Source organism: Phalacrocorax carbo, chromosome 5 (genome assembly GCF_963921805.1).
Source record: "Phalacrocorax carbo chromosome 5, bPhaCar2.1, whole genome shotgun sequence".
Classification (NCBI taxonomy): domain Eukaryota; kingdom Metazoa; phylum Chordata; class Aves; order Suliformes; family Phalacrocoracidae; genus Phalacrocorax; species Phalacrocorax carbo.
The window spans coordinates 70573221-70597681 of NC_087517.1; the positions used below are offsets into that span (position 1 = coordinate 70573221).

A 24461-nucleotide genomic window follows, 5' to 3' on the forward strand; every position below is an offset into this window, starting at 1 on the left:
CTCCCTGTTGGGATAAGTGGGCCGTGGGGAAACGGAACGAAAGGCCTTTGTGGCTGAGAGTTAAAAGGGACGATTTGTGGATTGTACCTGGGGTCAGGGCATCGCTCACGCGGATTTCGCTTGTGCACAAGGCATAGCCCTACGTGGAGTTACGGCAATTCTGTTTATGGCTTTGATGAAGGTCTAAATAGTGTGAAATTTCTAAATGCAAATACCTCCTCTCCAAAATTCTCATGACTGTCATGACGGTAGCAGAAAGGGGAGGATTAGAGGCCAATTTGTTCTTCAAACTAGCTCAGGGTTTTGCAAGGTTACAAAACATCTCAAGTATTTCTGCTCATCTACCCCTCCCGCATTCAAGTAGCAAGTCAATAGAAGGGGGCATTTTGACTCTGCAGGAGATGCCTTTAGTAAATGCCCGTATCCTACAATCGACCTGATCTTCGTCTCGTTTTCCCGATGGAACCACAATCCAGTGGGAAGTGGCTAAATACTGCGCTGGGAATGCCCTTGCTGCCGGCACAGGACACTGTCCTTTGCCATTCCGAACCATCGGATACGTCAGGGGCGTTGACACGGTGCCCGCTGGGGAAAAGAATCGCGTTACCCCTCAGTGACGGGGAAAACTCAACAGAGAGGTAAAGGTAGGCCCGTGGCACGGCCCGTCAACAGCGGCGGGGGCGGGATGGGCGACGGGCTCGATGTCAGCCCCCGCGATGGTGGCTTGGGAGAGCCCAGCGTTGCTCGGAGCAAACCGACCGTGGCGGGTGGGTAGTTTGGGTGACGCCACGGCACGAGGTTGGCGTGTGGCGAATAGGCAGGTGCAAGCAACCAGTGACCTGCCCGCACCACAGGGTTTGGCCTTTGGTCTGTTATTGGCCGAGGAAAGGGGCCTACGCGGGTGTTTGGAACTGGATAAGGAGCATTGCGGTATTCACATTGCCAGTGTGACGGAAGATGTAAATAAACAGCTTTGCCAAATCTAAGAGTGGTTACTGTGAGTGTGCCGCTAGTCGCTGTAACGCTAACTGAGCGCACGCAGCAGGGCTGCTGAGGCCCGTCTGTGTCGGAAACGTACGGGTAGATTAGGTGCGATGGTTATGGATTAGAGAGGGCGGTGTGTTAACCGTCACGTAGGAACGTCACCACTGGACGCCAGTAGGCGCGCGTGCCGGGAGGAGAGATCCCCCGTGCACCCGGCGCCGGAGAGAGTCCTGCCGCCCGGCGTGAAGGAGTTCTATTCTCGGCTGGACAACCCCAGCAGTAACGCTCGTGATCCTTTGCGTCCCCCAAGGCGCGGAGGTCCCAGCCGCGGAGACCTGCCGCGAGCTGGTGGCGAGCGCTGCTCGGGGGCAGGTTGTGCGCCGGCGTCGAAGCCGGGAGCTCCCAGGTGCGGTGAGGAGTGCCCGTGCCCGCCGGGCTCCGTCCCCCTGCAGCTCCGGTGCCTCTGGAGCCAGTGCGCGTCCCCGTCCCCTCGCAGAGCGGCGGCAGGAGGAGCTGCACCCCCGCCTCTCCCCGCTCTGCGGCACCCGGGCAGCCGCCTGCGGGTGCTCCGGTAAGAGACGGGCGCTGGGCGCTGAGCCAAAGGCGGGCGCTCCCGCCTTTACGAGAGGTCCTTGCCAGAAGCGGAGCCATTTCTAGCCCAGGGCTCGGTGCTGCTGAAGGCGGGAGGAAGCCGCCCTGGCTCTGGCTGTGCCCCATGCGTGGGGGGAGAGGGGAGGAGGTCCTGCCTGCATGTGCTGGGGGTCGGGGCAGAGCCGGGCCGGCCCTTCCCGCTCCCAGTGCCCCCCGCGTGTCGCCGGGAACAGTTGTGTGGCTGTTGGCCGGTGGCAAATGAAGGCCCTGGGGCCAGTGCCAGGAATCCCCCTGTGCCCTTCCCCGTGCTCCCCCCGTCCCCGTCCCCGCCGTGGCCACCAAAGGTGTCTGTGGGTGAGGGTCCTGCCCCGCGGGGTGGCTCATGTACCCGGGAGTGAGGTGCCAGCCCTGCAAGTGAGCCTGCAGCCAGTTTGGGGTTTTATAGACAAACACAGAAATTCAGAGTGAACTAAAAAAAGCAGCAGTCCCTGCTGGATGCTCGTGGGAGGGAGCCGGCGTCTGTTTTGCTGCTGGGCTGCGGTGCCGGTCAGGGAGAGGTGCCCCCTGTGTCCAGGGCCATCCCTCGTTGGGGACGGAGCCCCAGCACCCTGCACGCGTGTCCCCAGGGACTCCTGCGGGGTGGGGCGGGCATCCTCACAGCGACGTCCCCGGGGTGCCGATGGCAACGTCGTCGTAGTCTGTGTCCCCCGGTGGCTGTGCCGGGGGCTCCCTTGTGTCTCGTGGGGGACTTGTGGGGAGGCAGCTCCCACCTTAGGGGAGAGCAAAGGCCGGTGCCTTAGGGGGGCTGCTTCGTGTCCCTCGTGCCAGGCGCGGGCTGGGGTCTTGCCCCAGCCCCCCTGGACTTGCTGCCTGCTCCCTGCCCGCCACCGCAGCCCGGCCCCGCCGCAGGTGGCTCTGCAGGGCACCGGGCGGCCGTGGCCCCTCTTACCTGTGGGTGGGAGACGGCCCCAGCTGCTCTGTGCTCCCCCCTCGGAGATGTCCCCAGCGCCGGGAGCGGGGGGCTCTTGCGGCACGTCCGCGGCATCATCATAGCCGTCGTGGGGTCTGTGCTGGGCAGGGGAGTCTGGGACAGGCACGGGGGGACGGGGGTGAGGCGGAGGCCGTGGCAGGGGTCTGGCTGTGCCCCCCCCCTCCGGCCACGCCGCTGGGGCTGTGCTGGTGGCGCCGGGGCTGCAGGCTCTGAGCCAGAGCCGCCCCGGGGGTTAATCAGCAGGGAAAGGTGATGCTTTGCTGCACGCAAAGGAGAGCCAGAGCTGAGCTGGGCTTGCCCAGGAGAGGGGGGCCGTGTCCCCTGAGCTCCCCAGTGCCTGGCCGTGGCCCCTCTCCGCGGGGCTCCCCGCCATGCCTGTGCCTGCCCTGGCCCTACCTGGGGCTGCCTCGGGGTCTCTCTCCTCCATGCTGTCCCCGGTGTAATACGGCAGCTTCTTCCCCGAGCCCTCCGAGAGGGAGCCTGGTGGGGCAGGACGGAGCGTTGGGGGCGAGCGGAGCCGGCACCATGGGCAGCACGGCCCCTCGCCGCAGAGCGGGGCCGCAGTGGGACCGGGGGACACCCCCGTGCCTCGGGGCCGGGCCAGCGCTGCAGTACCGGGAGCCGGTGCTGCGGTGGGGCCGTGGGGCAGAGCCCCCACCGTCTGGGGAGAGCTGCCGGGCACGGCGGGGGGCTGCACCGACCTGAGCGACTGGGCACCTCCTGGTAGTCCGGCAGCACGGTGTAGTCCAGCTCCTCGTAGACGGCATCGGAGAGAGCGTCCGCGGCTCTGCCGAGGCCTGAAATGTGGGGAGCGCTCACGCAGGGCGTGAGGACGGAGGGTGGCAGCGGGGTCAGCCGCCGCCCGCCCATGGATCCACCCCACGGTGGAGGAGCCCCAGGACCCGCAAGCACTCACCTCGGCGCCCAGCACGGGCACGGTACGCCTGCACGGCCAGGGCGCCCAGGGCCAGGCACAGCAGCGTCCCCAGGAGCGCACACAGCACCGTGGACACCGGCACGGTCCCCACCGCTGCCGCCGGGCTGCTGGTGCTGGGGAGAGCTGGGGGGAGATGGGGCGGGGGCGTGAGGAGGGGGACTGCGGCCAGCCCGGCGCGGGGGGCTGCCGGCACGGGCAGAGCTACCTGTGCAAGTGGCACCGTCGGGGCAGCGGCTCCCCGGGGCCGGGGTGGGCGTCCCGCTTGTGCTGTCCGTGTCCTTGTCACAAGTGATGTGGGCGCCCCTGCCGTCGCTGCAATTCTGCAGGTGCCAGGGTGCCGAGGGGCAGCGCCAGAGCGATGCGGCCCCCTCCTTGCAGCCCACCCAGGCCAGCCAGGCAAGGGCAAGGGCGGGGGTGTCCTCCAGAGTCCCCGTCTCCCCGCAGCCCAGCTGCCGGCACACAGCGGCCGCAGTAGCGGAGGTGGTGCCTTCGGCGCAGACGCGGCCCCAGGTGTTGTTGTAGAACACCTCCAGGTGCCCGCTGCAGGGGCTGCCGCCGCCCACCAGGCGCAGGGAGAGGTGCTCTGCGAGGGGGTGCAGAGGGGGGTCATGGCACGGCTGGGCCAGGCACCCCCCGGGGTCTGGTCCCCCTGTCCCCGAGCTGGGGCGCACAGCACTGACCTGAGCAGACGGCTCCCGCCCCGCCACCGCGCTGGCAGCCGTGCTGTGCCGAGGCCGGGCAATCCCAGAGAGACGCCTCGTTGCCGGCGCAGGCAGCGGCGTGCGGCCACAGCGGCCCCGTGCCGGGACCGACGGGAGGCGATGCGGGTGCCTCCAGCGCGGTTCCGCAGCCCAGCTGGCGGCAGACGACGGTGGCGTCCGCCAGGTCCCAGCTCTCCTGGCAGACGGTGGCCCAGGTGCCGTTGGCGTAGACCTCCACCCGCCCGGCGCAGCGCCCGGGGCCGCCCGCCAGCCTCACGCGCCGGCTGCCTGCGGGGCACGCAGGGGAGCGGGCTGGGGCGGCCGCTGGCGGTGCCGGCACCCCCCAGCCCTTCCCGGGACACTCACCTGAGCAGACGACGACCACCTCGTCGCGACTGCCGGTCGGCGTGGCGGCCGTGCGCGAGACGTTGCACTGGGCCAGGTTGTCCTCGGTGCCGGCACAGCGCAGCCCTTGCGGCCCTGCCGCGCCCGAGCCCGCCACGGCGTAGACCTCCTCTGGCGCGCCGCAGCCCAGCTGCCGGCACACCACGCTGGCACCGCGGGCATCCCAGAGCCCCGCCGGCATGCGGGCCCAGGCCCCGGGGCTGGCGGAGACCTCCAGCCGCCCGTCGCACCGGCTCTCCCCCTCCACCAGCCGCAGGGGCTCCACAGTGCCTGCAACGTCCCCGAGTGTGCCGAGGGGCCGCAGCACCAGCACCGTTGGGGCCCTGACGGGGTGGCGGGACCCTGCTTCAGCCCTCCCCTCTCCCCAGCATGGCCCTGTGCCCTCCGCGCCCAGCTCTTAGGGGTCCCAAGAGGCCTGTGAGGGATTTTGCGGCGGGTGCCATACCGACCTGAGCAGTTGATGGTGGCGGCGAGGCCGGCGGGGCAGGGGGGCTCCCCCAGCACCGTGGTGGGGCACTCGCCTGGGTGCCGCTCGGTCCCGCTGCAGCGGAAGGTGTCCTGCCACAGCGGCCCGTCCCCGCTGCCGAGGGAGCCTCCCTGGGGCACGGCGGTGGCGGCGGCGGTGCCGCAGCCGAGGTGGTGGCAGAGGACGTGGGTGTCGGGCAGGTCCCAGCCGGTGGCGCAGACGGACCCCCACGTGCCCCCCACCTCCACCTCCACCCGCCCGGAGCAGCCCGAGCTGCTGTTCGCCAGACGGAAACGCGTGTAGGCTGCAGAAGACAGAGCGTTGTGGGGGGCGACGGTGCGGGGACGCCCCCCAACACCCCCCGGCATCCCCCTGCTTACGGGAGCAGATGATGGCGGCGTGGCCGCTGCAGCCCTGTGCGTGGAGCGGCCGCCGGGCACAGGCGGCGAGGAAGGGCTCGGTGCCCGTGCACTCAAACCCCTCCTGCCAGAGCGACCCCGTTCCCTCCTGAAAGCGGCCGGTGCCGGGGACGGCCAGCACCGCGCCGCAGCCCAGCTCCCGGCAGACCACCTGGGCCGCCTTGATGTCCACGTGGTCCTCGCAGACGCTGCTCCACGTTCGGCCCTGCCGCACCTCCAGCCGCCCGGCACAGGCGCTGTCGCCGCCGACCAGCCGGGCAAACCCCGCTGGGAGAGACATGGGGGTCAACGGTCAGGGATGTGCCGGGATGGGTGTGCCCCCCCCCCCCGCCCACTGCACGGCTCCTACTTTGGCAGGTGACAGCGACGTCGTAGTTGTGAGATCCTCCGTAGGGTCCCCAGCCACGGATGTCGCATTCCCAGATGGCTGTTTCGTTCCCACGGCAGTTGACAACAGCCAGGTTGATCGGACTGGAACCTTTCCCAACGTGTGTGCTGGCGAAAACTGCACTGATGGCAGATCCACAGCCCAGCTGCTGGCACACCACCTTGGCATCTTCCCTGTCCCAGTTGTTGTCCGCCACCGATCCCCATTGGCCCCGCAGCTTCACCTCTACCCTCCCGGCGCAGGGACCTCCGCCGCCCACCAGCCGCAGCTCCACCGCCTCTGCACGGGGGCACCAGCACGGCCTCAGCCCTGCCGGGGGATGCCCCGGCACACTGTGGTTGTCCCAGCACCGCCAGCACCCCCAGCTCACCTGCACAGGTCACCCCGATGTCCCACTCATGGCCGCAATAGTGCTGTCCCCAGCCATAATGGTAACAGTCCTCCAGCTTCTCTTCACCGCCCCAGCACCAGGGCTGGAGCCAAATCCGGCCGGTGCCCTGCCCGAATGGGGCGTAGGGGGACGCCTTGGCCACCGCACCACAGCCCAGCTGCCGGCACACCACGGCGCCCCAGTAGCCATGAGGAACATAGTCGTAGGTGCAGACGGAGCCCCACTCGCCGTCGTGCTTGACCTCCACCCTCCCGGCGCAGCGCCCGTCGCCGCCCACCAGCCGCAGCTCCTCGGTGCCTGCGGTGAGGAGGGTGCCGAGGCCGGGCGAGGGCTGGGGGGTGGTGTGTGCCCCCACGGCTGCCCCCGTGCCTTGGAGCTCAGCCCGGCACAGCTGCACGCACAAGAGCAGCCCCAACGCCCCGATGGGCACCATGCTGCCGTCCCGGACCCCCCGGCGCGGGGCGGCTCATATATAGGCAGCCCCGCAGGCGGGAGCCAATGGGGGCGGCAGCACCTTTTGAGACGTTATCAGGCGGGTTATCTCCCGGCTGGCGGGGCCCCGGCCTCCAATAACGTGCTCTGTGCCCAAATATGAGGCTCAGCTCCGCTTCTGGCGTCACACTCCTCCCCACGGAGGGTCGGCGCCCAGGTGCCCCCGAGGGGAGCCAGCCCCCCCGCGAGGCACCTGCCACCGGCATGAGGCGCGGGGGCCCTTCCCACCCGTGTGCCCCCGCGGGGCTGTCCCTGCTGCCAGAGCCGCGGCAAGAGCCCAGTCCTGATGGCGACAGGGCTCGCCCCAAAACTCCAGCAAAGGCTCCACGGGGCCGCCCTCGGCGCCGGCACGGGGCAAAGGCCAAAGAGCCCGGCACGCCGGCACCCGTCCTTGGGGTGCCGCCCTCCCCGCGGGTGCCTGGAGACCCCAGCGGGGCACCGAGGCGAAAGGCGGCGCCAGGCTGAGTGCCGCGGCCGCAGGCGGCGCATCCCCGGCACCTCGCGCAGGCCGGCGGCACATGGCGGTGCTGCCCGCACTGCCTGCAGGTGTGCCCCCGCGCTCGCCTCGCGGCGCCGGCAGGAAGGAGGCGGTTTCCCCCAAAGCGGGGACCTGCCCTCGGCATCGACCGCACGCGGCTCCCCGGCCACCTGCAGCGCTACCGACAGCGCCGTGCTTTGGCGCGCCAGCACCTCCCGCGGTGACGCCGCCGAGGGGGCACGGAGCCGACCCGGTGCCGGGGGGAGGGGATCGCGCCCGGCTAAGCCGGGACCAAGCGCCCGCAAGAAGCGGCGGGCGCGGGGGCTGGAAGGGAGCCGGAGCGGCCGCCAGGGCTCGGCCGCGTGCGAGGATGAGGAGGGGGCCGAGCCTGGCACGGGCGCGGGCCCTGGCGGGCTCTGCCAGGGCTGGGCGGCGCTGGCGGCCGCGGCCCGGCCGGCGGTGGGACACGGAGCAGGGCGAGGAGGAGGCGTCGTGGCAGGCGGCTGTGCGTGGAAAGGCTGCAGATGTGCAAGCCCGGGCAAAGGCGCCCAAAGGCGCGGTGACGGCCCCGAGTGGTGGCGGCGGCGGGAGGGCCCAGCGAGCTGCCGGAGGCCGGCGCGGCGGCAGCCGGAGACGCAGGCGGCCGCGGGGGCCGCGCGCGGTGGCGGCCGTTGGCGGCATGGCGGGCGCGCGGGGGGAACGGCCTCCTCCCTGCGGGGGCTGCGGGGGCACGCCTGCAGGCAGCGTGGGCAGCAGCGCCACGTGCCGCCAGCCTCCGCGAGGGGCCGGGGACCCGCCACCTGCCAAGGGCCCCGTCCCACCCCGGGACGGCTCGTGGGGCCGACCCCGACCCCGACGTCGGCGTCACCCGCGACGTTCATGTCCCAACCAAGGAGGGTCGGCAACTGCCGCCGCCGCCGCCGCCGCCTTGGGCTGTACGTACACATGGCCTGGGGAGGCCCTGAGCGGTGAAACAAGTGTCCCGTTGGTGTGTCGGGCGCGCGGTCGGGCTGGTTAGGGGCTCCTTGGGAGCGCGGCTGTGCTTGGGGCTGACTCTGCTTCTCGTCGGCGCAGAGTACAAGCAGAAATAGAGAAAGCACGTGGTCCAGGAGTTCCTCCGGTACCAAGAAGTGGGCTCCTCTCTCGGGGAGAACCTGTCCATCAGCAGCCCCTGCACCCGCCTGACCATCGTCAGGAAGGCTCGGAGCAAGCTGGGAGGTGAGCATGAAGCTGCAGGTGGTGTAAATAAGTCAAGGGTTAAACCTGCAGCGTGAGCCGTTATTAACCTAAACCCACATCCTGAGAAATAGAGGCGACTCAGGGAGGCAGCTCGTGAAAGGAATTCAAGGGTCACGGGCTGAGAAACTTCAAGGACCGACACGAGAAGGAACCATCGTCCCGCAAGGAAGCTGGAGGGATGCCACAGCCATGAAACGATGAGAGCAGTGAGAGTGACAGGAGCTGGGGGAAAAGGGATTCCGGCGGGGGGAGATTGCGCTCAGCGGCTCCTCCGAGGGATGGAAGAAGTACGTCCGCCCCCCTCCCCCCCAGCACCTCTTGGTCATGCGCAGTGAAGTCGGATCACACTGTAATTTTAAATCTAAGGCGAGAAGATGGAGACCAACGGCAGAAGAGGATGCTCAGCCCGGTCAATGGTTATGTATTAGAGAGGGTGGTGTGTTAACTGTCACGTGTAAATGTCACAGATGGCCTCCCGTAGGTGTGCGTGCCGGGAGGAGAGGTCCCCCACGCACCCGGCGCCGAGTGGCGTCATGCCGGCTCTTTAATACAGCCGGTGGTCAGGAGCTTTATCCCTGGGTTTCAGGGACAGTTTGGGGACCCTGGCGGGACTCTGCTTCTGAGGCTGCTGGGAGCTAGAGGATCTAGAGGTCTGCGGCGCCACCGAGGGCTTTTTGGGGAGATCCTCTGATCCCCTGAGCCGGTGAGTTCGAAGGAAGAGCCCTGGCATTTATGAAGGCGTTACTTTGGGGCTGGAGGGTTCGAGTCCCACCTGGCACCGGTCGGTGAGTCGCAGCCTTAAAAAGGGTCCGGTTTGGCGTCCCGGCAGGGCATCGGAATTAAGCGCTGGCTGGCGTGAGTGCCTCACGTGCCAGCCAAAGGTCTTCCCTGCCGAGGGAAGGCTTGCGTGCACGCTGTTACGGGCCGGCCGGAGGGCCGGCCGTAAGGGTAAGGGAAGGCTTGTTGGCACCAAGTGCCAGCGTAAGGGCTTGTCTGCACCCAGTGACAGCCATAGGGGGTGGGGGGGTGGGGGGTGCGCGCGCGAGCTGAGCGTGCTGTGCTTTGTGCTTTGTGGCGATCGGTCGATCCAGGGGGTTATCAACCAAATCAATATCAAAACTAGAGGAGCGGCATGTTCAGCGTTAAATGCCTGCAGGGGTAAACTGAGTCAAGAGAATATGGGTATTATTGGGGCCGGAGGGAAAAAGGGGGTAAGGCCTTTCTTCCAGCCAAGCGAGTGTGGAATGGGACGTGCAGTCCTGTGCTCACAAACGTTTATAGGTTCCCGACTGCCCGACGCCTCTGTTGGGAAGAGATGTACTTAGCAAACGCAACGCCCAAACTGTTTTTGAGCAAGGCAATGTGGAGGTGCAGCTAGCGGAAGAAAAAGCCCTGGAAGCGCAGGTGTTTGTGTTACAGGAAGAAGTGCAAGAGACTCCGGTACATGAAATAACTCGGGCAGACGCACGGAGTGTGGGAACCCCCCCGGCCGGGGCCTCTGGGATCCCAGGACGACCTGGCGCTGCTGAGCCCGTAAGCATCACATTGGACCCTGGAGCGCAGCCGGTAAGACGAAAACAACGTCCTACTAAACTAGAAGGGAGAAAGGGTTTAGAACCCCTACTAGGGAAGTGGGGTTAAACTGCTGAAGGCAGAGAAGGGCAGGGAAGGCTGGTGGATGAGAGGAGAGGATCGAGTAGGAGCACCTTCAAGCGTGAAGAGAGAGGTGATGGACAAAGACCATAGAGGGACACGTTAGCGGGTGGAAGCTCTTCTGGACAATGCTAAGGTCCACACTTGAAGTGCAGGGATGGGAAATAGAGCTAAGGGTCGTACCAAGAGGTGTGAAATCTGCCAGCAAACCAGTCCTTGAAGCCAAGCTAGTCGTCCACTTGGGAAAACCAAGAGAGGAAATACTCGTGGCGGTGGCTGGCAAACAGGCTTTTGAGAAGTCCCCAGGCAGAGTGGGCATCGGTGTTTCTTGGTAGGGGTGGGAACGTTTTGTGGATGGGCAGAGAAGCCTTTCCCTGTCGCACCAATGGGGCTAGAGAAGTAGGTGAAGGCTTATTGCTAGAAATAATCCCCCGTTGTGGGATTCCGACGGGAACGTCCTCCGAGTGAGGAGCCCACCTTGTGACAAAACGCCTTCAGTCGCCTGTAAGAACATGAGAAATACAGTGGGATTTACGTCCGCTGTGGAGGCCGCAGCCTCGTGGGAAAGCGGAAGGAATGACTCAAAGAACGGGAAGGCGGCAAAGGGAATAAAACCTGTCAGGAGGCAGAGTTAAAATGGCCAGCTGCTCTCCCGTTAGCGTTGCTGAGGGCAAGGACGGCACCGAGGGGCAGAGGAGAGTCAGGCCTTTTGAAACGGTGTGTGGGAGGCCTGCTGAAAGCATAAATCATCAGCCAGGGTCTCTAGCATGACTAGGGACACAGTATCTTAGAGAAGACGTGATTCCTCTCGGGAAGGCGTTGTCTTCTCTTAACAGGTATCTACAGCTGAGAACACCTTTAGGCTTGGGTACTGCCTAAGGTATGCGGGAATTTCAGGCAGGAGAGGGGCTCTGTCTAAGGCCTTGGAAGGACCAGCCTCTGAAAGAGCATTGGAAAGGAGCCTCTCAAGTCCTCCTGGCTACATGTACGGCCGCCCGGCTTGACGGAGTAGGGCCGCGGATCCGTCACACGGGCATTAAGAAAGGACTCCCTGTTGGGATAAGTGGGCCGTGGGGAAACGGAACGAAAGGCCTTTGTGGCTGAGAGTTAAAAGGGACAGTTTGTGGATTGTCCCTGGGGTCAGGGCATCGCTCACGCGGATTTCGCTTGCGCACAAGGCATAGCCCTACGTGGAGTTACGGCAATTCTGTTTATGGCTTTGATGAAGGTCTAAATAGTGTGAAATTTCTAAATGCAAATACCTCCTCTCCAAAATTCTCATGACTGTCATGACGGTAGCAGAAAGGGGAGGATTAGAGGCCAATTTGTTCTTCAGACTAGCTCAGGGTTTTGCAAGGTTACAAAACATCTCAAGTATTTCTGCTCATCTACCCATCCCGCACTCAAGTAGCAAGTCAATAGAAGGGGGCATTTTGACTCTGCAGGAGATGCCTTTAGTAAATGCCCGTATCCTACAATCGACCTGATCTTCGTCTCGTTTTCCCGATGGAACCACAATCCAGTGGGAAGTGGCTAAATACTGCGCTGGGAATGCCCTTGCTGCCGGCACAGGACACTGTCCTTTGCCATTCCGAACCATCGGATACGTCAGGGGCGTTGACACGGTGCCCGCTGGGGAAAAGAATCGCGTTACCCCTCAGTGACGGGGAAAACTCAACAGAGAGGTAAAGGTAGGCCCGTGGCACGGCCCGTCAACAGCGGCGGGGGCGGGATGGGCGACGGGCTCGATGTCAGCCCCCGCGATGGTGGCTTGGGAGAGCCCAGCGTTGCTCGGAGCAAACCGACCGTGGCGGGTGGGTAGTTTGGGTGACGCCACGGCACGAGGTTGGCGTGTGGCGAATAGGCAGGTGCAAGCAACCAGTGACCTGCCCGCACCACAGGGTTTGGCCTTTGGTCTGTTACCGGCCGAGGAAAGGGGCCTACGCGGGTGTTTGGAACTGGATAAGGAGCATTGCGGTATTCACATTGCCAGTGTGACGGAAGATGTAAATAAACAGCTTCGCCAAATCTAAGAGTGGTTACTGTGAGTGTGCCGCTAGTCGCTGTAACGCTAACTGAGCGCACGCAGCAGGGCTGCTGAGGCCCGTCTGTGTCGGAAACGTACGGGTAGATTAGGTGCGATGGTTATGGATTAGAGAGGGCGGTGTGTTAACCGTCACGTAGGAACGTCACCACTGGACGCCAGTAGGCGCGCGTGCCGGGAGGAGAGATCCCCCGTGCACCCGGCGCCGGAGAGAGTCCTGCCGCCCGGCGTGAAGGAGTTCTATTCTCGGCTGGACAACCCCAGCAGTAACGCTCGCGATCCTTTGCGTCCCCCAAGGCGCGGAGGTCCCAGCCGCGGAGACCTGCCGCGAGCTGGTGGCGAGCGCTGCTCGGGGGCAGGTTGTGCGCCGGCGTCGAAGCCGGGAGCTCCCAGGTGCGGTGAGGAGTGCCCGTGCCCGCCGGGCTCCGTCCCCCTGCAGCTCCGGTGCCTCTGGAGCCAGCGCGCGTCCCCGTCCCCTCGCAGAGCGGCGGCAGGAGGAGCTGCACCCCCGCCTCTCCCCGCTCTGCGGCACCCGGGCAGCCGCCTGCGGGTGCTCCGGTAAGAGACGGGCGCTGGGCGCTGAGCCAAAGGCGGGCGCTCCCGCCTTTACGAGAGGTCCTTGCCAGAAGCGGAGCCATTTCTAGCCCAGGGCTCGGTGCTGCTGAAGGCGGGAGGAAGCCGCCCTGGCTCTGGCTGTGCCCCATGCGTGGGGGGAGAGGGGAGGAGGTCCTGCCTGCATGTGCTGGGGGTCGGGGCAGAGCCGGGCCGGCCCTTCCCGCTCCCAGTGCCCCCCGCGTGTCGCCGGGAACAGTTGTGTGGCTGTTGGCCGGTGGCAAATGAAGGCCCTGGGGCCAGTGCCAGGAATCCCCCTGTGCCCTTCCCCGTGCTCCCCCCGTCCCCGCCGTGGCCACCAAATGTGTCTGTGGGTGAGGGTCCCACCCCGCGCGGTGGCTCATGTACCCGGGAGCGAGGTGCCAGCCCTGCAAGTGAGCCTGCAGCCAGTTTGGGGTTTTATAGACAAACACAGAAATTCAGAGTGAACTAAAAAAAGCAGCAGTCCCTGCTGGATGCTCGTGGGAGGGAGCCGGCGTCTGTTTTGCTGCTGGGCTGCGGTGCCGGTCAGGGAGAGGTGCCCCCTGTGTCCAGGGCCATCCCTCGTTGGGGACGGAGCCCCAGCACCCTGCACGCGTGTCCCCAGGGACTCCTGCGGGGTGGGGCGGGCATCCTCACAGCGACGTCCCCGGGGTGCCGATGGCAACGTCGTCGTAGTCTGTGTCCCCCGGTGGCTGTGCCGGGGGCTCCCTTGTGTCTCGTGGGGGACTTGTGGGGAGGCAGCTCCCACCTTAGGGGAGAGCAAAGGCCGGTGCCTTAGGGGGGCTGCTTCGTGTCCCTCGTGCCAGGCGCGGGCTGGGGTCTTGCCCCAGCCCCCCTGGACTTGCTGCCTGCTCCCTGCCCGCCACCGCAGCCCGGCCCCGCCGCAGGTGGCTCTGCAGGGCACCGGGCGGCCGTGGCCCCTCTTACCTGTGGGTGGGAGACGGCCCCAGCTGCTCTGTGCTCCCCCCTCGGAGACGTCCCCAGCGCCGGGAGCGGGGGGCTCTTGCGGCACGTCCGCGGCATCATCATAGCCGTCGTGGGGTCTGTGCTGGGCAGGGGAGTCTGGGACAGGCACGGGGGGACGGGGGTGAGGCGGAGGCCGTGGCAGGGGCCTGGCTGTGCCCCCCCCTCTCCGGCCACGCCGCTGGGGCTGTGCTGGTGGCGCCGGGGCTGCAGGCTCTGAGCCAGAGCCGCCCCGGGGGTTAATCAGCAGGGAAAGGTGATGCTTTGCTGCACGCAAAGGAGAGCCAGAGCTGAGCTGGGCTTGCCCAGGAGAGGGGGGCCGTGTCCCCTCAGCTCCCCAGTGCCTGGCCGCGGCCCCTCACCGCGGGGCTCCCCGCCATGCCTGTGCCTGCCCTGGCCCTACCTGGGGCTGTCTCGGGGTCTCTCTCCTCCATGCTGTCCCCGGTGTAATACGGCAGCTTCTTCCCCGAGCCCTCCGAGAGGGAGCCTGGTGGGGGAGGACGGAGCGTTGGGGGCGAGCGGAGCCGGCACCATGGGCAGCACGGCCCCTCGCCGCAGAGCGGGGCCGCAGTGGGACCGGGGGACACCCCCGTGCCTCGGGGCCGGGCCAGCGCTGCACTACCGGGAGCCGGTGCTGCGGTGGGGCCGTGGGGCAGAGCCCCCACCGTCTGGGGAGAGCTGCCGGGCACGGCGGGGGGCTGCACCGACCTGAGCGACTGGGCACCTCCTGGTAGTCCGGCAGCACGGTGTAGTCCAGCTCCTCGTAGACGGCATCGGAGAGAGCGTCCGCGGCTCTGCCGAGGCCTGAAATGTGGGGAGCGCTCACGCAGGGCGTGAGGACGGAGGGTGGCAGCGGGGTCAGCCGCCGCCCACCCATGGATCCACCCCACGGTGGAGGAGCCCCAGGACCCGCAAGCACTCACCTCGGCGCCCAGCACGGGCACGGTACGCCTGCACGGCCAGGGCGCCCAGGGCCAGGCACAGCAGCGTCCCCAGGAGCGCACACAGCACCGTGGACACCGGCACGGTCCCCACCGCTGCCGCCGGGCTGCTGGTGCTGGGGAGAGCTGGGGGGAGATGGGGCGGGGGCGTGAGGAGGGGGACTGCGGCCAGCCCGGCGCGGGGGGCTGCCGGCACGGGCAGAGCTACCTGTGCAAGTGGCACCGTCGGGGCAGCGGCTCCCCGGGGCCGGGGTGGGCGTCCCGCTTGTGCTGTCCGTGTCCTTGTCACAAGTGATGCGGGCGCCCCTGCCGTCGCTGCAATTCTGCAGGTGCCAGGGTGCCGAGGGGCAGCGCCAGAGCGATGCGGCCCCCTCCTTGCAGCCCACCCAGGCCAGCCAGGCAAGGGCAAGGGCGCGGGTGTCCTCCAGAGTCCCCGTCTCCCCGCAGCCCAGCTGCCGGCACACAGCGGCCGCAGTAGCGGAGGTGGTGCCTTCGGCGCAGACGCGGCCCCAGGTGTTGTTGTAGAACACCTCCAGGTGCCCGCTGCAGGGGCTGCCGCCGCCCACCAGGCGCAGGGAGAGGTGCTCTGCGAGGGGGTGCAGAGGGGGGTCATGGCACGGCTGGGCCAGGCACCCCCCGGGGTCTGGTCCCCCTGTCCCCGAGCTGGGGCGCACAGCACTGACCTGAGCAGACGGCTCCCGCCCCGCCACCGCGCTGGCAGCCGTGCTGTGCCGAGGCCGGGCAATCCCAGAGAGACGCCTCGTTGCCGGCGCAGGCAGCGGCGTGCGGCCACAGCGGCCCCGTGCCGGGACCGACGGGAGGCGATGCGGGTGCCTCCAGCGCGGTTCCGCAGCCCAGCTGGCGGCAGACGACGGTGGCGTCCGCCAGGTCCCAGCTCTCCTGGCAGACGGTGGCCCAGGTGCCGTTGGCGTAGACCTCCACCCGCCCGGCGCAGCGCCCGGGGCCGCCCGCCAGCCTCACGCGCCGGCTGCCTGCGGGGCACGCAGGGGAGCGGGCTGGGGCGGCCGCTGGCGGTGCCGGCACCCCCCAGCCCTTCCGGGGACACTCACCTGAGCAGACGACGACCACCTCGTCGCGGCTGCCGGTCGGCGTGGCGGCCGTGCGCGAGACGTTGCACTGGGCCAGGTTGTCCTCGGTGCCGGCACAGCGCAGCCCTTGCGGCCCTGCCGCGCCCGAGCCCGCCACGGCGTAGACCTTCTCCGGCGCGCCGCAGCCCAGCTGCCGGCACACCACGCTGGCACCGCGGGCATCCCAGAGCCCCGCCGGCATGCGGGCCCAGGCCCCGGGGCTGGCGGAGACCTCCAGCCGCCCGTCGCACCGGCTCTCCCCCTCCACCAGCCGCAGGGGCTCCACAGTGCCTGCAACGTCCCCGAGTGTGCCGAGGGGCCGCAGCACCAGCACCGTCGGGGCCCTGACGGGGTGGCGGGACCCTGCTTCAGCCCTCCCCTCTCCCCAGCATGGCCCTGTGCCCTCCGCGCCCAGCTCTTAGGGGTCCCAAGAGGCCTGTGAGGGATTTTGCGGCGGGTGCCATACCGACCTGAGCAGTTGATGGTGGCGGCGAGGCCGGCGGGGCAGGGGGGCTCCCCCAGCACCGTGGTGGGGCACTCGCCTGGGTGCCGCTCGGTCCCGCTGCAGCGGAAGGTGTCCTGCCACAGCGGCCCGTCCCCGCTGCCGAGGGAGCCTCCCTGGGGCACGGCGGTGGCGGCAGCGGTGCCGCAGCCGAGGTGGTGGCAGAGGACGTGGGTGTCGGGCAGGTCCCAGCCGGTGGCGCAGACGGACCCCCACGTGCCCCCCACCTCCACCTCCACCCGCCCGGAGCAGCCCGAGCTGCTGTTCGCCAGACGGAAACGCGTGTAGGCTGCAGAAGACAGAGCGTTGTGGGGGGCGACGGTGCGGGGACGCCCCCCAACACCCCCCAGCATCCCCCTGCTTACGGGAGCAGATGATGGCGGCGTGGCCGCTGCAGCCCTGTGCGTGGAGCGGCCGCCGGGCACAGGCGGCGAGGAAGGGCTCGGTGCCCGTGCACTCAAACCCCTCCCGCCAGAGCGACCCCGTTCCCTCCTGAAAGCGGCCGGTGCCGGGGACGGCCAGCACCGCGCCGCAGCCCAGCTCCCGGCAGACCACCTGGGCCGCCTTGATGTCCACGTGGTCCTCGCAGACGCTGCTCCACGTTTGGCCCTGGCGCACCTCCAGCCGCCCGGCACAGGCGCTGTCGCCGCCGACCAGCCGGGCAAACCCCGCTGGGAGAGACATGGGGGTCAACGGTCAGGGATGTGCCGGGATGGGTGTGCCCCCCCCCACCGCACGGCTCCTACTTTGGCAGGTGACGGCAACGTCGTATTTGTGAGAGAGTCTGTAGGGTCCCCAGCCACGGATGTCACATTCCCAGAGGAATTTCTCATTGCCACGGCAGTTGGTCCAGACAAGGTTGATGGGACCGGAATCTTCGCCAAAGTGTGTGCTGCCGACATAGGCACCGGTGGCAGATCCACAGCCCAGCTGCTGGCACACCACCTCGGCACTCCTGCTGTTCCAGCTGCCGTCTGCCACCGATCCCCATTGGCCCCGCAGCTTCACCTCCACCCTCCCGGCGCAGGGACCTCCGCCGCCCACCAGCCGCAGCTCCACCGCCTCTGCACGGGGGCACCAGCACGGCCTCAGCCCTGCCGGGGGATGCCCCAGCACACTGTGGCTGTCCCAGCACCGCCAGCACCCCCAGCTCACCTGCACAGGTCACCCCGATGTCCCACTCATGGCCGCAATAGTGCTGTCCCCAGCCAAAATGTAAACAGTCCTCCAGCTTCTCTTCACCGCCCCTGCACCAGAGCTGGAGCCAAATCCGGCCGGTGCCCTGCCCGAATGGGGCGTAGGGGGACGCCTTGGCCACCGCACCACAGCCCAGCTGCCGGCACACCACGGCGCCCCAGTTGCCATGAGGAATATAGTCGTAGGTGCAGACGGAGCCCCACTCGCCGTCGTGCTTGACCTCCACCCTCCCGGCGCAGCGCCCGCCGCCGCCCACCAGCCGCAGCTCCTCGGCGCCTGCGGTGAGGAGGGTGCCGAGGCCGGGCGAGGGCTGGGGGGTGGTGTGTGCCCCCACGGCTGCCCCCGTGCCTTGGAGCTCAGCCCGGCACAGCTGCACGCACAAGAGCAGCCCCAACGCCCCGATGGGCACCATGCTGCCGTCCCGGACCCCCCGGCGCGGGGCGGCTCATATATAGGCAGCCCCGCAGGCGGGAGCCAATGGGGGCGGCAGCACCTTTTGAGACGTTATCAGGCGGGTTATCTCCCGGCTGGCGGGGCCCCGGCCTCCAATAACGTGCTCTGTGCCCAAATATGAGGCTCAGCTCCGCTTCTGGCGTCACACTCCTCCCCACGGAGGGTCGGCGCCCAGGTGCCCCCGAGGGGAGCCAGCCCCCCCGCGAGGCACCTGCCACCGGCATGAGGCGCGGGGGCCCTTCCCACCCGTGTGCCCCCGCGGGGCTGTCCCTGCTGCCAGAGGCGCGGCAAGAGCCCAGTCCTGATGGCGACAGGGCTCGCCCCAAAACTCCAGCAAAGGCTCCACGGGGCCGCCCTCGGCGCCGGCACGGGGCAAAGGCCAAAGAGCCCGGCACGCCGGCACCCGTCCTTGGGGTGCCGCCCTCCCCACGGGTGCCTGGAGACCCCAGCGGGGCACCGAGGCGAAAGGCGGCGCCAGGCTGAGCGCCGCGGCCGCAGGCGGCGCATCCCCGGCACCTCGCGCAGGCCGGCGGCACATGGCGGTGCTGCCCGCACTGCCTGCAGGTGTGCCCCCGCGCTCGCCTCGCGGCGCCGGCAGGAAGGAGGCGGTTTCCCCCAAAGCGGGGACCTGCCCTCGGCATCGACCGCACGCGGCTCCCCGGCCACCTGCAGCGCTACCGACAGCGCCGTGCTTTGGCGCGCCAGCACCTCCCGCGGTGACGCCGCCGAGGGGGCACGGAGCCGACCCGGTGCCGGGGGGAGGGGATCGCGCCCGGCTAAGCCGGGACCAAGCGCCCGCAAGAAGCGGCGGGCGCGGGGGCTGGAAGGGAGCCGGAGCGGCCGCCAGGGCTCGGCCGCGTGCGAGGATGAGGAGGGGGCCGAGCCTGGCACGGGCGCGGGCCCTGGCGGGCTCTGCCAGGGCTGGGCGGCGCTGGCGGCCGCGGCCCGGCCGGCGGTGGGACACGGAGCAGGGCGAGGAGGAGGCGTCGTGGCAGGCGGCTGCGCGTGGAAAGGCTGCAGATGTGCAAGCCCGGGCAAAGGCGCCCAAAGGCGCGGTGACGGCCCCGAGTGGTGGCGGCGGCGGGAGGGCCCAGCGAGCTGCCGGAGGCCGGCGCGGCGGCAGCCGGAGACGCAGGCGGCCGCGGGGGCCGCGCGCGGTGGCGGCCGTTGGCGGCATGGCGGGCGCGCGGGGGGAACGGCCTCCTCCCTGCGGGGGCTGCGGGGGCACGCCTGCAGGCAGCGTGGGCAGCAGCGCCACGTGCCGCCAGCCTCCGCGAGGGGCCGGGGACCCGCCACCTGCCAAGGGCCCCGTCCCACCCCGGGACGGCTCGTGGGGCCGACCCCGACGTCGGCGTCACCCGCGACGTTCATGTCCCAACCAAGGAGGGTCGGCAACTGCCGCCGCCGCCGCCGCCGCCTTGGGCTGTACGTACACATGGCCTGGGGAGGCCCTGAGCGGTGAAACAAGTGTCCCGTTGGTGTGTCGGGCGCGCGGTCGGGCTGGTTAGGGGCTCCTTGGGAGCGCGGCCGTGCTTGGGGCTGACTCTGCTTCTCGTCGGCGCAGAGGACAAGCAGAAATAGAGAAAGCACGTGGTCCAGGAGTTCCTCCGGTACCAAGAAGTGGACTCCTCTCTCGGGGAGAACCTGTCCATCAGCAGCCCCTGCACCCGCCTGACCATCGTCAGGAAGGCTCGGAGCAAGCTGGGAGGTGAGCATGAAGCTGCAGGTGGTGTAAATAAGTCAAGGGTTAAACCTGCAGCGTGAGCCGTTATTAACCTAAACCCACATCCTGAGAAATAGAGGCGACTCAGGGAGGCAGCTCGTGAAAGGAATTCAAGGGTCACGGGCTGAGAAACTTCAAGGACCGACACGAGAAGGAACCATCGTCCCGCAAGGAAGCTGGAGGGATGCCACAGCCATGAAACGATGAGAGCAGTGAGAGTGACAGGAGCTGGGGGAAAAGGGATTCCGGCGGGGGGAGATTGCGCTCAGCGGCTCCTCCGAGGGATGGAAGAAGTACGTCCGCCCCCCTCCCCCCCAGCGCCTCTTGGTCATGCGCAGTGAAGTCGGATCACACTGTAATTTTAAATCTAAGGCGAGAAGATGGAGACCAACGGCAGAAGAGGATGCTCAGCCCGGTCAATGGTTATGTATTAGAGAGGGTGGTGTGTTACCTGTCACGTGTAAATGTCACAGATGGCCTCCCGTAGGTGTGCGTGCCGGGAGGAGAGGTCCCCCACGCACCCGGCGCCGAGTGGCGTCATGCCGGCTCTTTAATACAGCCGGTGGTCAGGAGCTTTATCCCTGGGTTTCAGGGACAGTTTGGGGACCCTGGCGGGACTCTGCTTCTGAGGCTGCTGGGAGCTAGAGGATCTAGAGGTCTGCGGCGCCACCGAGGGCTTTTTGGGGAGATCCTCTGATCCCCTGAGCCGGTGAGTTCGAAGGAAGAGCCCTGGCATTTATGAAGGCGTTACTTTGGGGCTGGAGGGTTCGAGTCCCACCTGGCACCGGTCGGTGAGTCGCAGCCTTAAAAAGGGTCCGGTTTGGCGTCCCGGCAGGGCATCGGAATTAAGCGCTGGCTGGCGTGAGTGCCTCACGTGCCAGCCAAAGGTCTTCCCTGCCGAGGGAAGGCTTGCGTGCACGCTGTTACGGGCCGGCCGGAGTGCCGGCCGTAAGGGTAAGGGAAGGCTTGTTGGCACCAAGTGCCAGCGTAAGGGCTTGTCTGCACCCAGTGACAGCCATAGGGGGTGGGGGGGTGGGGGGTGCGCGCGCGAGCTGAGCGTGCTGTGCTTTGTGCTTTGTGGCGATCGGCCGATCGAGGGGGTTATCAACCAAATGAATATCAAAACTAGAGGAGCGGCATGTTCAGCGTTAAATGCCTGCAGGGGTAAACTGAGTCAAGAGAATATGGGTATTATTGGGGCCAGAGGGAAAAAGGGGGTAAGGCCTTTCTTCCAGCCAAGCGAGTGTGGAATGGGACGTGCAGTTCTGTGCTCACAAACGTTTATAGGTTCCCGACTGCCCGACGCCTCTGTTGGGAAGAGATGTACTTAGCAAACGCAACGCCCAAACTGTTTTTGAGCAAGGCAATGTGGAGGTGCAGCTAGCGGAAGAAAAAGCCCTGGAAGCGCAGGTGTTTGTGTTACAGGAAGAAGTGCAAGAGACTCCGGTACATGAAATAACTCCGGCAGACGCACGGAGTGCGGGAACCCCCCGGCCGGGGCCTCCGGGATCCCAGGACGACCTGGCGCTGCTGAGCCCGTAAGCATCACATTGGACCCTGGAGCGCAGCGGTAAGACGAAAACAACGCCCTACTAAACTAGAAGGGAGAAAGGGTTTAGAACCCCTACTAGGGAAGTGGGGTTGAACTGCTGAAGGCAGAGAAGGGCAGGGAAGGCTGGTGGATGAGAGGAGAGGATCGAGCAGGAGCACCTTCAAGCGTGAAGAGAGAGGTGATGGACAAAGACCATAGAGGGACACGTTAGCGGGTGGAAGCTCTTCTGGACAATGCTAAGGTCCACACTTGAAGTGCAGGGATGGGAAATAGAGCTAAGGGTCGTACCAAGAGGTGTGAAATCTGCCAGCAAACCAGTCCTTGAAGCCAAGCTAGTCGTCCACTTGGGAAAACCAAGAGAGGAAATACTCGTGGCGGTGGCTGGCAAACAGGCTTTTGAGAAGTCCCCAGGCAGAGTGGGCATCGGTGTTTCTTGGTAGGGGTGGGAACGTTTTGTGGATGGGCAGAGAAGCCTTTCCCTGTCGCACCAATGGGGCTAGAGAAGTAGGTGAAGGCTTATTGCTAGAAATAATCCCCCGTTGTGGGATTCCGACGGGAACGTCCTCCGAGTGAGGAGCCCACCTTGTGACAAAACGCCTTCAGTCGCCTGTAAGAACATGAGAAATACAGTGGGATTTACGTCCGCTGCGGAGGCCGCAGCCTCGTGGGAAAGCGGAAAGAATGACTCAAAGAACGGGAAGGCGGCAAAGGGAATAAAACCTGTCAGGAGGCAGAGTTAAAATGGCCAGCTGCTCTCCCGTTAGCGTTGCTGAGGGCAAGGACGGCACCGAGGGGCAGAGGAGAGTCAGGCCTTTTGAAACGGTGTGTGGGAGGCCTGCTGAAAGCATAAATCATCAGCCAGGGTCTCTGGCATGACTAGGGACACAGTATCTTAGAGAAGACGTGATTCCTCTCGGGAAGGCGTTGTCTTCTCTTAACAGGTATCTACAGCTGAGAACACCTTTAGGCTTGGGTACTGCCTAAGGTATGCGGGAATTTCGGGCAGGAGAGGGGCTCTGTCTAAGGACTTGGAAGGACCAGCCTCTGAAAGAGCATTGGAAAGGAGCCTCTCAAGTCCTCCTGGCTACATGTACGGCCGCCCGGCTTGACGGAGTAGGGCCGCGGATCCGTCACACGGGCATTAAGAAAGGACTCCCTGTTGGGATAAGTGGGCCGTGGGGAAACGGAACGAAAGGCCTTTGTGGCTGAGAGTTAAAAGGGACAGTTTGTGGATTGTCCCTGGGGTCAGGGCATCCCTCACGCGGATTTCGCTTGCGCACAAGGCATAGCCCTACGTGGAGTTACGGCAATTCTGTTTATGGCTTTGATGAAGGTCTAAATAGTGTGAAATTTCTAAATGCAAATACCTCCTCTCCAAAATTCTCATGACTGTCATGACGGTAGCAGAAAGGGGAGGATTAGAGGCCAATTTGTTCTTCAGACTAGCTCAGGGTTTTGCAAGGTTACAAAACATCTCAAGTATTTCTGCTCGTCTACCCCTCCCGCACTCAAGTAGCAAGTCAATAGAAGGGGGCATTTTGACTCTGCAGGAGATGCCTTTAGTAAATGCCCGTATCCTACAATCGACCTGATCGTCGTCTCGTTTTCCCGATGGAACCACAATCCAGTGGGAAGTGGCTAAATACTGCGCTGGGAATGCCCTTGCTGCCGGCACAGGACACTGTCCTTTGCCATTCCGAACCATCGGATACGTCAGGGGCGTTGACACGGTGCCCGCTGGGGAAAAGAATCGCGTTACCCCTCAGTGACGGGGAAAACTCAACAGAGAGGTAAAGGTAGGCCCGTGGCACGGCCCGTCAACAGCGGCGGGGGCGGGATGGGCGACGGGCTCGATGTCAGCCCCCGCGATGGTGGCTTGGGAGAGCCCAGCGTTGCTCAGAGCAAACCGACCGTGGCGGGTGGGTAGTTTGGGTGACGCCACGGCACAAGGTTGGTGTGTGGCGAACAGGCAGGTGCAAGCAACCAGTGACCTGCCCGCACCACAGGGTTTGGCCTTTGGTCTGTTATTGGCCGAGGAAAGGGGCCTACGCGGGTGTTTGGAACTGGATAAGGAGCATTGCGGTATTCACATTGCCAGTGTGACGGAAGATGTAAATAAACAGCTTCGCCAAATCTAAGAGTGGTTACTGTGAGTGTGCCGCTAGTCGCTGTAACGCTAACTGAGCGCACGCAGCAGGGCTGCTGAGGCCCGTCTGTGTCGGAAACGTACGGGTAGATTAGGTGCGATGGTTATGGATTAGAGAGGGCGGTGTGTTAACCGTCACGTAGGAACGTCACCACTGGACGCCAGTAGGCGCGCGTGCCGGGAGGAGAGATCCCCCGTGCACCCGGCGCCGGAGAGAGTCCTGCCGCCCGGCGTGAAGGAGTTCTATTCTCGGCTGGACAACCCCAGCAGTAACGCTCGCGATCCTTTGCGTCCCCCAAGGCGCGGAGGTCCCAGCCGCGGAGACCTGCCGCGAGCTGGTGGCGAGCGCTGCTCGGGGGCAGGTTGTGCGCCGGCGTCGAAGCCGGGAGCTCCCAGGTGCGGTGAGGAGTGCCCGTGCCCGCCGGGCTCCGTCCCCCTGCAGCTCCGGTGCCTCTGGAGCCAGCGCGCGTCCCCGTCCCCTCGCAGAGCGGCGGCAGGAGGAGCTGCACCCCCGCCTCTCCCCGCTCTGCGGCACCCGGGCAGCTGCCTGCGGGTGCTCCGGTAAGAGACGGGCGCTGGGCGCTGAGCCAAAGGCGGGCGCTCCCGCCTTTACGAGAGGTCCTTGCCAGAAGCGGAGCCATTTCTAGCCCAGGGCTCGGTGCTGCTGAAGGCGGGAGGAAGCCGCCCTGGCTCTGGCTGTGCCCCATGCGTGGGGGGAGAGGGGAGGAGGTCCTGCCTGCATGTGCTGGGGGTCGGGGCAGAGCCGGGCCGGCCCTTCCCGCTCCCAGTGCCCCCCGCGTGTCGCCGGGAACAGTTGTGTGGCTGTTGGCCGGTGGCAAATGAAGGCCCTGGGGCCAGTGCCAGGAATCCCCCTGTGCCCTTCCCCGTGCTCCCCCGGTCCCCGTCCCCGCCGTGGCCACCAAATGTGTCTGTGGGTGAGGGTCCCACCCCGCGGGGTGGCTCATGTACCTGGGAGTGAGGTGCCAGCGTCATGCCGTCAGCCGGCGTCATGCCGGCTCTTTACCACAGTGCCTGGGGACACGTGGAGCCTCTGTCCCCCTCTGCTTGTGGTGCTGGGGCTGAAGGCACGTCCCTGGGCTCCCGGGGATTCTTCCAGCTTCAA

General features: G+C 66.5%; 2 protein-coding genes across 2 annotated transcripts; both read right to left on the reverse strand.

Moving 5' to 3' along the window:
* Positions 1-1996: 1996 nt before the first annotated feature.
* Positions 1997-6706, reverse strand: LOC135313648 (deleted in malignant brain tumors 1 protein-like). The gene is made up of 12 exons (XM_064453282.1): positions 6253-6706; positions 5844-6161; positions 5456-5761; positions 5059-5379; positions 4571-4879; positions 4184-4492; positions 3709-4086; positions 3479-3626; positions 3268-3353; positions 2963-3046; positions 2525-2659; positions 1997-2345 (listed from the first exon to the last, which is right to left on the reverse strand). The coding sequence occupies exons 1-12, from the start codon at positions 6704-6706 to the stop codon at positions 2230-2232; spliced, it is 2964 nt and encodes a 987-aa protein (XP_064309352.1). The 3' UTR covers positions 1997-2229.
* A 7359-nt stretch (positions 6707-14065) lies between these two features.
* LOC135313649 (scavenger receptor cysteine-rich type 1 protein M130-like) lies at positions 14066-17876 on the reverse strand. Its single transcript, XM_064453283.1, has 10 exons — positions 17423-17876; positions 17014-17331; positions 16633-16938; positions 16236-16556; positions 15748-16056; positions 15361-15669; positions 14997-15263; positions 14656-14962; positions 14445-14530; positions 14066-14223 (listed from the first exon to the last, which is right to left on the reverse strand). Exons 1-10 carry the CDS (start codon positions 17874-17876, stop codon positions 14066-14068), a joined length of 2835 nt encoding a protein of 944 aa, XP_064309353.1.
* Between the last annotated feature and the right edge of the window lie 6585 nt (positions 17877-24461).